This window comes from Typopeltis vanoorti, chromosome 3 (assembly GCF_054136105.1).
Source record: "Typopeltis vanoorti isolate ZY-2024b chromosome 3, IOZ_Tvanoo_1.0, whole genome shotgun sequence".
Taxonomy (NCBI): domain Eukaryota; kingdom Metazoa; phylum Arthropoda; class Arachnida; order Uropygi; family Thelyphonidae; genus Typopeltis; species Typopeltis vanoorti.
This window is the reverse complement of record NC_143551.1, coordinates 93427554-93444125: the sequence shown is the minus strand read 5'-3', so window position 1 is coordinate 93444125 and position 16572 is coordinate 93427554. Positions and strand designations below refer to the sequence as shown.

General features: G+C 36.7%; 1 protein-coding gene across 1 annotated transcript in view; it reads left to right on the top strand.

Moving 5' to 3' along the window:
* LOC150108391 (RIB43A-like with coiled-coils protein 2) overlaps positions 1 to 16572 on the top strand; it is an 83728-nt gene that overhangs the window by 41364 nt on the left and 25792 nt on the right. Inside the window, exon 3 of the mRNA XM_090390457.1 lies at positions 11419 to 11641. Within this exon, the coding sequence (XP_090246583.1) occupies positions 11419 to 11641 (223 nt within the window). The remainder of the gene's footprint in view (positions 1 to 11418; positions 11642 to 16572) is intronic.

Sequence of the window (16572 nt, the reverse complement as noted above, 5' to 3'; positions counted from 1 at the left end):
TCTGAAAGATATGGCCAGGGACAGATCTGAATGGAGAATGTATGTTCATAGAATCACCAGGAGTCGAAAACAACTTGATGGAACATAACAACAACAGAAACTCCATGGAGTCCACAGACACATAAAGGGAGGCTCTACGCATTATCCAAACACTGTCCAATATATATGCAGTATCTATCATACTTTGCTTTTGTTTGCTCACACTTGGATAAAGGATTAAACTAAACTTATTATAGTCTAACCAAGTGAAAAATAAACTCTTAACATCTTTCTCTGAATCAGGAGTAATTTAATAATAAGGTTGTACACCTTTTGGCAACTCCTATAGGTGGGGATGACCCCTCATTGCTTCTGCCTTGGTGTCTCTACTACTGGGCCTGGCTCCCACTGACGAGACCTCAATAAAGGTTGAAACCGGTCTGGGTAGTGGCCCTTACCCTAATGCATATCATTACACATGTCTGCAAGGAGATGTGCTTTGCATTATGGGAGATACTGAGTGATGATAGCTTTCTCCACCTTTGCCACGAGTTGCCTTGGTGTTGCACCACCTTAGCTCAGTCCTGAAGATACTTACAGGTGCAAACTTTGTTTGCTCACACTTGGATAAAGGATTAAACTAAACTTATTATTACTTTGAACTCATTCACAGTCATGACACCTACAATATACTCTGGAAACCTATTCCACTCATTCACCACTCTTCAAGCAAAAAATCTAGTCCTTACATTCCTGATAACCACATTCTTGCTCAGTTTTCAAGGAAGGATCCTAGTTTCTCACCACCAGACATCTGAAAAATTTTGCTTATCTCTGCTCATCTTGGTCACTCACATCTGGATCCTCTCCACCCCCTCTCATCCACAAGAAACCCAGATCTGGTGCATAATAGTTAAGATGGGATCTTATCATGGCCTTATTATTATACCTCTTAATATCTTATCTCTACTCATCAGGGTTTTCATCAAATCCAATGATCTGTTTTAGCCACTTTTGCAATATGCCTTCCAAACTTCAACTTCATAACTACCAACAACCCCTTAACCCCTGGCTTCATCTATTTCCTGTCAGAAACAGGTACACAGCTGGTAATCTTTTCTCCCCCAAATGTATAACCTTAAACTTTGCCATATTAAATGGACATCTGTTCTGCCTTGCCCATGCTGCTAGTGTATTTAATTCATCCTGCAAAATTTTAATATCTTTATTGACTGTTGCTCTATCCATTTTTGCACCATGGCAAATAACTAAATACTTCCTTTCAGATTATTTCCTGCATCAACAGTTCCAAACCTGTAGTCCACAGGGTCTTCAATAACGTCTGAGAGGATCCTCAAGAGATTCATTTTCGAACATAAATATTTTATGTTATGAATAGCTTTTATGTATTACCCCAGACTTTACAGACTGAAAACATATTGTATCACCTCACTGTACACTGGTGTCCAAAAGCTAAAGACGAACTACATTTTTAGCTGTACATGAAAACATTTTTATGACCACAGCCAAATGTGGGCATAAATTTATTTATGTCCACATTTGGCATATAATAAATTATATTACACAAAAATGTGTTATAAATTTTGTATATATTGCAAAAGTTACAAATTTCCTAAGGACATAGTTAAGGAATTAATGTGCAGGTAATTACATAAAACTATGCAGAGAGACATTTTAGTATGGAATATGTCCACCCCTGAACTGCGATGTAGCTCTCACAACATCTTATCATGCTTAGCACCAAATGATTCAGGAATTCTTGAGGCAAATTGGCCCACTCCTCCTTCAGAGCAAGGCCTACAGAGGTGAGTTGAGAAAGAGACCATAATTACGAATGATTCAACACTAGGTTATGCAGGAGGAATGATGTGGAATTTGTGGATGCTTGGAGTGAATTCTGAAGGGGAATTTTGAGCAGCAATGCATCTTCCTATTGTATCTGAAACGTGTTCTGCATGGTTGTGATCTGGGGAGTGTGCTGGCTGCTTGATTCGATTAATATCCCTGGTCTACAGAAGGAGCTCCACTGCTTGTGTATGATGTGGTGTGGCATTGTCATCCATAAAAATGACTTCTTTGCCTACAGCACCACAGAACAATTGAAGATGATGTTCTTCAACATTATTACAGTATTGTCCACCAGTCATAGTCTCTTTTCCAGCACTTGTAGCTCAGTGTGTCCATTAAGCATAATGCCTCCCAACACCATGACCCCAGCACCACCATATCTATTTCCCTTTCAAGAACATTCTTGTGATGTGTAAGTACTTTCACGTCAGATCAAGTGTCATCTAGAATTGGAGGAAAGACTAAACAACTCATCTGTAAAAAGTACATTAGCTTATTGGTATCGTCCAATTTTATGGATAAGCGCTACTGAAAACATGTTCTATCTACAATGAGCTGTGGATAAAGGGATGCAGACTGTAGGCCTTCAGGTGTATTGTCCTACTTATTGCAGATGTCTTGCCACAGTTTGTTGAGATATCCGTATAACCTGTGCTTGAATGGAGTCAACTTGCAAGCTGACCTGCCGTGGTGCATCGATTACATTTTGTTGTTATAACCAAAAATCTCTCTTTATGCTCCGTGGTAGAGTGAGGGCAACCTCTTACCAAACGGCTGGAACACATTCCATTGGTTTTAAATGCTGCCCAGAGCCTGGCTACAGTGATTGATTTCACACTCTCTGGCCATATTACTAATTCTGTAGCCTCCTTCAAGCTTTCCAGTCATCTAGATGATGTCTTTGAGACATTACAAAACAGATCAAGATCAAGACTACATGATCACTCTCTCTCCAGTTGGTGACAGTGTGCTTATCTTGGTTTCAGACAAAGTCTGTGATGCAGTTACTAGACCTGCATGTTCCCATAAGTTGACGTCCTTCCATAATAATTACTTTCCCTACTAATTGAACTTGTTTGACAATGCATACTATCTGCATCATCTTTCACATTCCCCGGTCTAGTGGTCTAGTGGCACCCAATTGTATATTTGGTGTTATTGGCTTCTATCTCACACCAGATAGCCTAGAATGCACTATTTTCACTGACCTCCGGCTGAACCCCTACTCTTTTTTTTTTTTTTTTTTTTTTTTTTTTTTTTTTTTGCTGTCATCAACAGTACTCTTCCCCTAATCCCATTCTTTCTCTCTATCCTCCCTGAAAATATATCCTTCACATTCTGTCCCACTAATTATATCATTTTCTGTTATATCTCACTAATGCTAGTAACCTTTGTTCATTAAGAACTAACCAATGCCAAAAATTTCTCCCCCTTGTTTGAAATGCTCTTGACATTACTCTGCATAAAGTGCAATAGCCCCTAGATCCACAGTGCTAACGCAGGCATTTTTTGTACAGTTTCACAGTCACTTGCCTCATTGATATCTGTGTACTTACTTCTGGACTCACTCAACAGCCCCCCACCCCCCAATAGCTCTAGTTTCCATGATTTGGCACCTCCAGTCTTACTTCATTCAACAATACTTTTTTCAGACTCTGAACAACAGATCCATTCTGCAAGCCAATCCACAGTATATAAGTTCTTTCTTCTGTCAAATTCACTCCAAGCATCCACAAATTCCACATCATTCCTCCTGCATAACCTAGTGTTGAATCATTCACGATTATGGTCTCTTTCTCAACTCACCTCTGTTATTTTATGGCAAGAGTCTTACTATCTTAACTCTCTCACTCATCTCTTTTGCTACTTCTGTCAGTTCTGTCAATAACTCTTTCATGTCTGCCCTCATGCTATACTTGTTTCCTTTCAAATCATTCATTCCTGCCAAAACAGGCAGCTCTTTCACTTTGCCCCTCTATATTCAAATAGCATTGCTAACATCATTAATCTTTGCACTGGGAAACATGATTTCATCATTCTTATCAAGCACACTTCTTATAATGGAATCATTATACAAGACTCTCGACATACTTTTCCTTAGTTGAGCATTCCTTTCTCTTCTCTCTCTCTCTCTCTCTCTCTCTCTCTCTCTCTCCCTCCCTCCCTTCTTTATTTCTGTTCTCAGTTAAACCTTTCACTAGGTGTTTCTGCATTCATTCAAGCTCTTACTTTTTCCTGTGAAGGACTCTGCATAAGCATTCTATCCCCTTTATTATGGCCAATTTTTCACATCTTTCATACTTCTGTTCTTATGATTGTCCCTTTTACTTTCTCTCTCTCTCTCTCTCTCAATCCTGTCAGTTTTTTCAATCCTGTTGTCCACTACATCATCATCACACACATTTTCACTCTTATTCACTGTTACATCTATTGCTTCACTCTCTTGATCTGACTTGCACTTCTGCACTCACTTTTATAACATTTTTGGCATACTTTCTCACAATGATGCGTTGAATGCTATTGCTGTACTTTGATGTCAGCAATGCATGAGGCAGTATCTGAATGTGTCCATAGAGTTTCAGATATGGTGTGTAACTGGATGTGTAACTTTATTAAGCAAGAGATCCATAAGAAGATATGGAACGAATATTGTGAGAATTAAAGTGAGAGGAGTTATGTCCACAGGCCAGAAAAGTTATGAGTATCACAAAAAACTAAGTTTGGAGTATGAGAAGAAATTGGTTGTGCAGGCTAAAGGCAACATAAAAAAACTTTCATCATTATGCAGCAAATTAAAGAAAGAATGCATAGAAAGAATACCTTTACTGAATGCATACTCATTTTGCTAAGGTCTATCAACCTGGAGTGTGTAACATATTGCAATTGTTCGTATTCCACCTTGTTTTTTAAAACTATTCCTATGTAGCCACTGAAGATGGTCTGTAATATTCAGACTGAAATATTTGGCAAATTAAATAATATTCTTGTGTAAATGTGTATATATTTTATAATCCTAATGTCAAAAGTATCTTTAAAAAATCATATAGAGCATTGTCTACGGTCGGAGGAAGCTATTCAGTGATTGATAGCAAAAAATGTCACACTTAAAACAGTGCCTTGGAGAACAACTCTGTTCTTGATGATATGGCTGACATAGCATACTTTCCACTCTAACTTGGAAAGTTTTTAATAAATACAGGAAGGTGTCCTCTGAGACCTAGGTTATAGAGGTCTTTTAATATGCCATATCCTCAGGCTGTATAAGCTTTTTCCATGTCAAAGAAAACTGAAACCAGATGTTCTTGCTGCAGAAATGCATCTCTTATAGAAGTTTCTAAATAAATCAAATGGTCTAAAGTTGAACGATGTTTGTGGAAGCCACATTGTGTATTGGAGAGAAGATTGTTGCTTTTTAAATACCAGAGAAGTCTGGCATTAACCATTTTCTCTAATATCTTACAAAGACAGTTGGTTAGAGTATTTGCTTGTGTTAGATCCTGTTGTTTCAAGGATACTTGCAACATAAGACTGAATGATATAATCACGTAATCACAAGAAAGATATTTATTTAACCAAATATTTCGGTCTGGAAATAGCAGACCATCATCAATGGTTACAAGAACAGTTTAAAAAATACAAGCTAGAATACTAACAATAGATCTATTGTTAGCAATGACAACTGACTTATGCCAAGAATCCGGAAAGTCTTCCTCTGCAAGTATTCTGTTGTATATTACAAGGAGATCCATAGAAGATGGATCTCCTTCTGGTAAAATCTCCTCATCAGGCCCTTCTGCACTAGGGTGAGACGGTAAAAGAGCTCGTTTTAGTACCTCTTTAACAAATGGCTGATTGTATGGCTCAAGCCCATTGGTAGAAAAATTTACCTTTGTTCGTCTTGCCGTTATTTCAGTATTAAAAATTCAGGAGGATATGAAGCTGTTGTTGAGATTCTGGCAAAATTTTCTCCCAAAGTGTCTGCAATAGCTTGGATCAGCATTAACACTTCCATTATGGTCTAAGGTAGACAAATGGTGTGCTCTATATCTACCTTTCATTTTGATGTACAAAATATATCCCATGCTCTCTGGTGATCATTTTTGGCTGTCTGGCATTCTGGGTTCCACCAAGGCTTTGGATATAGTGGAAATCGAGATGATGGTCTTGAAATGGAAGCTCTTGCTTCCTGGACAATGCAGTCTGTTATATAATTTACTGCTTCATTGATATGTGTTTGACTGATAGTATCAGCATTAAATTTTGCAAGATGAGAAAAAGTGTTCCAGTCAGCCTGGTCCATTTTCCATATGGGCATCCAAGTAGGAGAACATAGTTCCTGTGAAGACTTTGTGCAAAGAACAGAAATTGATCACTTTCATATATGTTCTCTTCGATGTCCCATGTGAGCAGTGGAAGAATGGAAGGGGAGCCGATTGTAAGATCATTTGCAGAATATGAGCAAGTAGGCATATGGAAGAAAGTATTGAGTCTATTATTCAAAAGGAGAAGTCATTCTTGTCAAGGATTCTTTCAATGATACAACCTCATCTATTTGGCCATTATCCCAAAGAGTATTGTGACCATTAACATCACTCCCATCAGAAGTATGGGTTCAGGCAGTTGCAAGATAAGGTTATCAAGTTTGATTTCATTTAACTCATCACTCGGTGGTAAATAAATTGAACATACCATAATAAGAAATCCCACAGATAGGAGAATCTCTACTGCTTCTAGAGCAGTATTAAGTTGGATTGGATGGAAAGGAGTATGATTGCCCACTAGGATAGCTACTCCTCCATGAGCAGGATCACCTCCAGTTCTGCTTGCATACAACAGTGAAATTCCTTAAGATAGGCCCCCTCACTGAGTCTTAAGTATGTTTCCTGTAGAAACATATAGAAACATTTTGTTGCAGAATGCTTTGTTTCTGCAACAAAATCTTGATATCATTGATATTCTGGTGAAACCTATGATGGTTCCATTGTAAAAATTTTCATATATATATAGGTTTTTGGGAAGTTGGGAACTTACCTTTGTCAGGTTTATATTTACCAGTTGTTTTTGGGAAGTACGGACAGCAGTGTCCATCTCTACCTCTCGTAAAATATTCAATACATCCGATGTGTTAGGGTCAGTTTACAAGTTTAATTTACTTTCACTGGATACCGAAGTATCCATTTTTTTCTGTGGGGTGTTGGGTGGTTTATTTTTAAGTGATATCTTAGCCATAATTTTTTGACAAGCATGTTCTCATTGAATGGAACCATTTTTGGAGTTGTCTCCAGAGTAATACCATAGATCATGCAATTGATGTACTCCACAGAGAAGGTCATAAAGTTCAGGTATGGTGAAATTATCAGATGGTGGAATAGACATACAAGTTTGATTTGCTGTTGACATTTTCTTAATTGTTACCTTCTTAGCATACGAGGATCTCAGAGCAGGTGGCTAGCTTTCTTTTTTGCATCCTGATATGATATTTTTTATTCTGTTTTAATTTTTTGTATTTCTTTTTCATCGTTCCACTTCTGATATGAACAAGAGTAAGCTGGATGATCTCCCTGACAGTTAACACATTTAGCTTTTTTTTCAGAGCCAGATTTGTTATCATTATTGTGGTCTTTCTACCACATTGGGCACAAGTAGTAGAGACAATGACCTGCAGTTTGGGCATGCCCGTATTTCTTACATTAAAGCATCTTAGCAGATTAGATCTAACAAGACAGCTGAAATATCCTGCTTTTACAGATGTCGAAGGCTTAGCTTAGCTGTATCAAAAGTAAGGATGATGTTCCTGGTTGGAAACAGGTGACCATCCCTATTTGTGGTGAGGGGACCTCCCAGTGATGGTACTGGCCCTTTTCATTCTTCCTCTTTTTCTTTACTTTTCTCCCCAAAGCAGATATGGAAACTGTCACCCTTCTTTATTCAAAAAGATTTAGAAGAACTGGCAAAACTTCCCAAACTGTTTAGAAATTACGTTCTGGTGATATCCTTGTGGAAGCATCATGTTGGCAACATTTCGAGAAACTACTGGAAGCCATCCATGGGTGGAATACCAATCACAATAACATCTCATAAAACACTCAATTCTTGTAGAGAAGTGATATCAGGAGGGGCATCTCCTTGATGTTCCTGATGAGGAGATATGTTTAGAACTAAAAGATCAGGGAGTGATTGGTGTGAGGCGCATCCTGATATGTAGGGCTGGTCACGTGTTTCCAACCAGGAACATCATCCTCACTTTAGATGTCCCACATATTATCACAAACCCACACAAAAAATAAATTTATTAAATAAGAGATAAAAGAGGAAATATTCAGAGCTAATCTTACGGGAAAATAAATTTTACGGAATAAACGTATAATAATTTGTGAATTGTGTATATTTTTATTTTATTACTCATCCAAACATTGCTGACCCATCAACAGAACACCCAGATATATCTTGTCTTAAGCTTTTCATGCACTTCACAACTGCGATCGTCTCGAGGATAAGGTGGTTGGCCATATGCCTCCCAGTGTGTCCTATGTCTGTAGATGCATTTGTTCACAGGGCCAGTTTGCCTGTTCTGTGGGACAAAAAATCAGTTTCTGGGTGAAAAACCCAACCTCTGTATGAGACCAGCTAACTCACCTTTAGTTGAAAGAGACCAGATAAAGGTTCCTCACATCTTCGATGGGAATCGAATCCAGGTCTTTCCAACCAAAGGACTTCATCTATACCAACTGAGCTACATATAGCTCAGTTGATTTATAACTTTTAAATATTCAGACATATGGGTTGTGGGCTTCCTTTGTTCTCTTGCCCCAGTCCCCACAAATATTGGGGGGAGAGTCTGATATCTGGTATTCGTTTTCTTCTCTGTTATTTAGATCTGCAATAATGATCAACTTTTCTATTTTCTTTATATCAGCTGCCATCTTGTAACAGAAATGGCAGCTGATATAAATTCCTTCATTTCTTCCTAAGAACCTTCTATGGGACCACAAGTACAGCAAGTAGTCCTTATTTTGATGTTTGCTGACATCACATCTTCACATTGCTCACTATTCAATAAGATTATCCTCATATTTAGTGTTGAATACAGCTATTTCTTCCTATCCCTTATTATTATTTCCTTGAATATAACACATTGTATCTGACCTGTGTGTCTTCTTTGTTTTGGTAAAACCAATTATGTCATTCTAGCATTTCTCTAATTTTTCTGCCAGTTCCACTTCTTTTCCATTGATACTACTTTATTCTTGATTGTTGACACTTCTACACTGATGGTACATACCCTTTTCCCCTTCCATTCTTTGTGGACACAATTCTTCCAATGTCATTAGCAACACTTTTCTCCCACCTTCCTCTTTCCTCCTTCTAGTCCTTCTGAAAATATATCCCTCCATTTCTGTTCCCAGCAGTATATCACTCCCAGATACCAAGTTTCATTTTATTGTTGAACCTTCTAACTCAGTCAATACTACAAACTTAGCTCCCTTATTTCTGATACTCCTTATATAAGTATACAAAAAATAACAATCCCATTCTCTTTGAGGCCATCTCACCAACATCATCCCTCCTTTTTTAAAAACAAGTTTTTAATGACAGTTGTGATATAGAAAGATTTCTGAAATCACATAGACATAAGAAATTTAATAATATTTTGTTATTGCAATATTTCTATTTAAAACTATCAGAGAAATGATGGATTTTGTTCTTTTTAAACAGATATGAGCCATATGATAGAGGGATGCCATACCTTGCTATCTATTGTATGTTTTTCTCTAGCACATGGCTCATATTCATTGAAAGGAGAAAAAATAATCCATTGTGCTTTACCTTTTGAATTTCAGGTTCACTGATGATGATCTGTTAGTTTGAGATCAAAATATGTACTAATAAAGTATTATTAAATTTCTTGTGTCTGTGTCTTTTTGAAATCATCCCTCCCTACTCCAGCTGCTATAGTACACTTCTTCTTCCTACATTCTGACCACTACTGTTTTCCTGTTCCTCATGCTTATTTCCGTTCATTTCACCCCCCCCCCCACATTTACACATTATATCATTCTGACCTGCAGTGATCACTTTGTCACCCTTATGTCCATCTTCCTGTCCTCCTTCCACAACACCTGCTTCTCAATCCTTTTCTCTCTCTCTCTGCTCACACTTATCTACACTTTTTAGTAAAACAAGTTGCTTTAAATATCCAACACAAACTCTTCAAATGCAATCCATCTGCCTTAAACTATTCCACCTTCCTTTCAAATTTACTCTTTACATTCACAAGCTGCACACCCTTTGCCTCAGACATTTCATCTCAGTCATTTTATCTCTGCTCTCTTTCTCAACTCATTGTTACTATATCTCAACAACATGCTATCCACTTTTTCCAGCAATCTAAAAGGCAAGAAAATTAGTGCAAGATTACACTGGACTTATGTGCAAATTTATTCACCATCCTCCCCCCCCTTTTGAAGAGACCTTTAGCAAGTTTCAATCATCAAACCCATAGTGAGTGCCAGTTAGGACTGCAGGAACCTGCCTTTCATACTGTGTCTGTGTTTGCCTTCTTGCTAGTGTGCCTACATGTACTCGTGGTTAATTGTATTTCTTTATTCCCTTGAGGATGTCCCTTAGACCAAGAAGAAATATTGGCATTTATGAGCTAAATAAATTTAGTTAATAATTATCTCGGCATGTGTGCTTTCTGTATCAAATATCAACATGAGTGATAATCAATGTCTCCAAGCATCCATACCAAATTAGTGATTAAAAGATTTTGAAAAGGTCCCAGAGAAGAGCGACCAAGTTGGTTCTTGGTCTCTATGAAATTTGATATGTGGACAGATTCAGGGAATGCTATTTACAACTTGGTGAGTTGAAATTGAGGCATAAATCGGTCAGGGGGGGGGATGTACTAATTGAATGGAAAAGAGATTTTTCATAGCATGGAAGAGAGAGAGAGCGAGAAGGACAGAACAAGAGTCCATATCTAGAAGCTATATGAAGAGGGGGGGGGATGAGGCTACAGATTACAGAGAATGTTTTTTGCTTGGAGAATGGCTAGTGAATTGCATTGTCATGCATGTGGAAACAGTAAATCATTTTAAGGTGCAGTTTGAGGACAATTATATTTAACAGTGAGAACCACAATGACTCCCAACATATGGTTAAAAAACCCATCATGTTATGATAATAATAATAATAATAACAGTGATGCTCACTAAGCAAGATTAATCTCTGATGCACAGTAATAACACTACATTGCCGAAAGTTGCATGTATTGCTCATTCAGTGAAGTTATTTACATTAGTATTGGAAAATAATGTTAATTGGTAATTATAACTCTGTTTTAATAAAATTTAAAAATACTGATGATTTTGCCTCAAAGTTTTAATTATTGAGAAAAAATTGTGGAGCAGTTTTTTTCCAAATTGATTCTACTGTTTCATGCAAATGGAAGTGTGACAAACCTAAGAGTTGCTGTAAACATGATAATTCACATTTAATTTAAAATTATATAGAAATGTGAAAAAAAATGTGGTATGAATATACAAATATAATTTTTTTTTTATTTAGGTAGACAATTGCTTAATTATGATGAAATGTTACAATTACTTCAGAGTGAACAAGAGCAGCAAATAAGAATCCTCAATGAGGCAATAAATGAGTTTCGTTTCAGAGAACAGCAGGCAAAAGATAGGAGAGAATTTGATTTGTATGATCCTAACAGACTTAAAAAAGACAGACCACCACGGATTTCTGATGATGATCCAAATTGTAGTTTTGCAGGCTGTCAAAGGTAATGGTGATTTTCAACTGTGATAAATTAGAAAATTTAAATGATCACATTAAGAACATTATGTAAAATTTAAATAAATTTTATAAATTTATTGCTTTTACTAATTAATATTATTATCAGATGTCATGGAGTCAAAAGAGTCATAGTGGGAGACCTCACACTATTAAATAGTGCTCATTGAATTATGCCTTAAGCTTATTTGCTTTTTATTGCACTTTGCATGCTTTAAGTGAGTGCATTTCACTGTAAAACACTTGCTCCTCACACCCTTGCTTACATCTCTTTTTGCAGCTTTCAGATACAGGCTCTTTCAGATTTTGTCCTTTTCTTATCTGTAAGAAATCTCTTTTGCTTTAATCTAGTATACAAATCCCCTCATCAAGTGTGATTCAAATGCACATTTTAAATTCTACAATGTTTCATTTAAAATTCATAACTGGCATAATATATTTGAAAAGAAAAAATTCTAATATCATTTTATAAGGCCATTTTCCATTGACTAAATGAGAGTGGCTTCATGGTTTCCATGCAAGAGTTATGGAAAAATACTGGAATAAACAGGATATCGGTCTTGGTTCCTTTTTTTTTTTTTTCAAATATTCAGTTTGCTTTGTCAGAAGCTGTGATTTGTCTTGGAAACAAACTAATGCGACTCTTCCATTATTTGAATTCCCTTATTATGAGACAAGCAAATGTCTGTCTATAGTTTATTTAGGTCATACAGTTAGACAAGCTGTAATCTTCATGTTACTTCACATCTCATCACTCTGAACAGAAGTCAGGAACTACAAAACACTCTCACTATCAGGGGTCATATTATTGCAAATACAACTCAGAGGATAATTGCAATGCTGAAATGAACATTAACATGTAAAGATAAGGAAATCATTTTACCTCTTTACAAGTCCTCAATATAATTGCACCTGGATGTTGTGTGCAGATCTGGTCTCCTTTTCAAGGCAATGAAGATACAGTGCAGAGGATGCAAAGGAAAGCATTAAATATTTTTATTTAATGCTTTAGAGAATTTGTGGACTGCACACACACACACACACACACACACACACACACTAGCTTACAGGAGAAAGAGGGGTGATATGATAGAGATCTATAAACTTCAGAAAATGTTATATAGAATACCAGTTAATGGAATTTTTCATTTTATGGGAGATGGGGTGAGAACAAGAGAGCATGCATGGAAGTGGAAAATGAATGGCATTCAAGAAAGATGTGAGAGCTAGACTTTTTTCTCATAGTGCAGTGCAGAATTGGAGTGGCTTCCCTTTTGAGTTCAGATAATGTGAATGATAGCCTGTGTGTGTAATATGTGGCCTCCTTGATGAATCCCTGACTCCTTGAAGATCTCTTATAACAATAAGAAGAAAAAGAATAACATCTATAGAATTCTAAAGAATGCCGATGTGCAGGGTATATTCCAACTGGTATTAAAATTATCTGCACTTCTACTATAAAATTATATTCCCTATAATTTTTCGTTAAACTGAGATATCAGAGAAGAGCTTAAAGACTACATTTCACATCATAAAGCACAATGCTTAGGCCTTGCAAAACATGCTTTAACTAGTATGTACTGATTTTTATTAAACAAGATTAAATTCTTTTATATGAATAACTTTTTAAAGAAAGCAGTAAGCCCTTTCTGCACTTATCCAACAATGACTGTATAAAACTTTTGAATTGAAGTTGGTGTCTGGAATACTGAATATCACTATTAATTTAATCTGGTGGACAGGCTTAGGTGGGAGACATTATTCATCTCTGCTTTTTAATGGTATTACACTACACCAAAAAATAAATAATTTTAATACCATTTAGAATATACCCTGCACATTGACATTCCTTAGAATTCTATAGATGTTATTCTTTTTCTTCTTATTGTTAAGACCTGAAATCCTAATTTTGTTCTCTCTTAAAATTATGGTTCTCAAATTTTTTGCACATTAATGTACATTAACACTTGTTGAGGGAAATAGTGTTTCATAGCTGTTGCTCTAAAAAATAGTGTCTGATTTGTAAAAACATCTTGGTGAAGATGTTGGCAATATTGGTAAAGATTTGGATGGGGATATTCAGTTGTTTGTAGATGATGCAAAGTTGGGATGAACTATGAAAAGTAGAGAAGATGTTGTGGCCTTACAAGAAGACTTGGATAAATTGAGTGAATGGGTATGGAAATAGGGATGCAAGTTCAGTTGTAAAATGTAAGGTTTTAAAATTTGGGAAACAAAGATTGGATGTAGAATTTATGCTTGGTTGGGATATATTGTTGGAGGTGGAGGAAATAAGATATCTTGGAGTGATAGTGGATAACGATCTGAAATTTAGGGGACATATTGCCAAAATTGTGAGGACAACACAAAGAATTCTGGCTATGATGCAGAGGACACTGACTTGTAGAAGTAAGGAGATTCTTGGAAAGGGTCCAGAGATGACTTACTAAGGTAGTTTCTGATCTCTGGAATGTCAAATATGAGGAAAGGTTGAGAAGATATAATTTACAGAGTCTTGTGGATAGAAGGAAGAGAGGTGGGTGGGGGTGATATGATAGAGACCTACAAGTTATAGAATTGTTATAGAAGGGATTGTTATAGAATCAATGTTGGAGAGGTTTTACAGCAAACAGTGGGAGAACAGGAGAGAACCAAAGGACATCCCTGGAAGCTGTATAAGGGAGGCGTGAGCAGGGGAGTGAGAAGCAGGTTTTTCGTATGCAGAGTTGTGAATAATTGGAATGCCTTGCCTGAGAGTGTGGTGACTGCAGAGAATTTGAGTGTGTTTAAGGTGCAGTATGATGAGCTGTGTGCATGACAAAAAGACCTCCTAGATGAGTCTTTTCTCCATGGAGTCTTGGGATAATGATAATAATAATAATCCTACAGCACACTGGTTTTCTATAGCATGGGCTGCCAGTAGCCATGACTTGCCATAATGATGGTAGAGAATATATTTCTTGTGTTCTCTGAGACAAATCTATCTGCCTGTCCATAGTATGCCACATTCTAGAGCATTCATCCACTCTAGAATTCTTTAGATTCCTTAGATAATCTGGGGGGCCACATTTAAAAAAAGATTTATCCGAGGGCTGCATCACAATGCATATCCAGTAATTTGGTGAACATCGGTGACACAACCTTGATAGCTGAACAAACGAGCAACACTAATTGCACGATCACATTCCCCGTGAGCACCCGGAGCATGCACATTGGAACAAAATAGTGTAAGAACACTTCTTTGACACATCTAATATTTGAAAAACACGTTGGTATATAGTGATGTAAAAACACCAAATAAAATTACCAAGATTGAGATTATCGATTAGTGATAGAATTAAAATATCTAATATGCATTCGATTCAAATTGTTATTTTATTTTTTCTCTCATGAAAATCAAAACCCACAGGCGGGCTGCACAAAATCACAATGCGGGCCACATGCTGCCCGTGGGCTTTGGACAACTCTGTGGTAGAGGATGAAGTATGTCCTTTGAAAAGTGGATCAGGGCTGCTAATTTGAAATGTGATGTGAAAATGCCCTAGATATGGGATAGGAATAATAGTACTTTGTCTTTTCAAGGAAGCAGAAGCATGACAGCATATAGTAATTTATTTCTTTTGTAGCAACTGTAACCATTGGATAAAAACAGCCCTCCCCTACTCTTTTTTGTTCCTGAAGGCAACACACAACATCAAAACACTACTATTCCTATCCTATATATATATATCCAGAGTACATCTGAAAAGATAATTGAAGTACTAAAGAAATATAACCACGTTTGTTGTAACAAGTATTTGTGCTCTGAAGATGCATGTTTGAAATCCAAAAAAAAAATATATAAGCCAGTTAAGAAATATTTTGTTTATTTTTTGGTGAGGAGTTGCCATTTTAAAATGCAGATATTACACTTAATTTAATTTTATTTTACAAGTTCACAAAATTCAATTAATTTTATTAACTGGGGTCACAGTTATCCAACTGTGATAGTTCAAGTTATCTAAGAGTCAAAGTTAGATAACTGAAAGGAGAACTTTCCATAGCCTATTAAGGAATGGGGAAAATTGATATAGCTTCTCTAATCTCCAGTCCTCATCTTGTCTTGTCTTGGTGTGCCCATTAGCAGGTATCCACTTGGATATTGAATGAATAAGGATGGGCACTCCAAGAGAAGGTGAGGACTGGAAATTAGATAGAAGCCACATCCTCTTCCATAGTAGACACTTTTCTGTGGGATTTAGCTGATTAAATTGTATTCTTTATTTGCATAATCTGAAAAAAGGAAAAATATTTATTTCATATGGGGTTATTAGTGGTACAATATAAAGAAATGTCATGTTATCTAGGGTAACACTTGTTTGATTTCCCCTCCCCCTTGCTGTTCTCATCTGAGACCCAGGACAACAGTGAAAAGCCAGCTACTGGAACAAACACCAGTTCAATAGAATTGAGGATAGGCTTTCAGTTCAAGTAGAAGTAAATTAGAGAAATGCCACACTAATTGGTGTTACTGAAACAAAGAAAAGGAAAAGACAAAAGTGGGGCAAGTGAGATTCTTCTAAATAATAACTCACCTAGCAATAGTGATCAGGGAAAGGAAGAGATAGATATATAATATCCAACAATAAACACAAAGATAATCTTCTTGAATAGCTGGAAATTTAGTGGAATGATGTGAACATAAAGAAGGGGAATTAGGCAATAAGAAACACTTGTGCCTATGATCCCACAGAAAGGTCTGTTACCAAAGAGGAAGAGGAAAGTTTCAAGTCAGTAGAGCCTCCGTAGCCTTTGGTTGGAAAGACCTGGGTTCGATTCCTGTCTATGATGTAAGGAACCTTTATCTGGTCTCTTTCCTAAAGGTGAGTTAGCCAGTCTCATATGAAGGTGGAGGGTTTTTTTCACCTGGAAACTTGGATT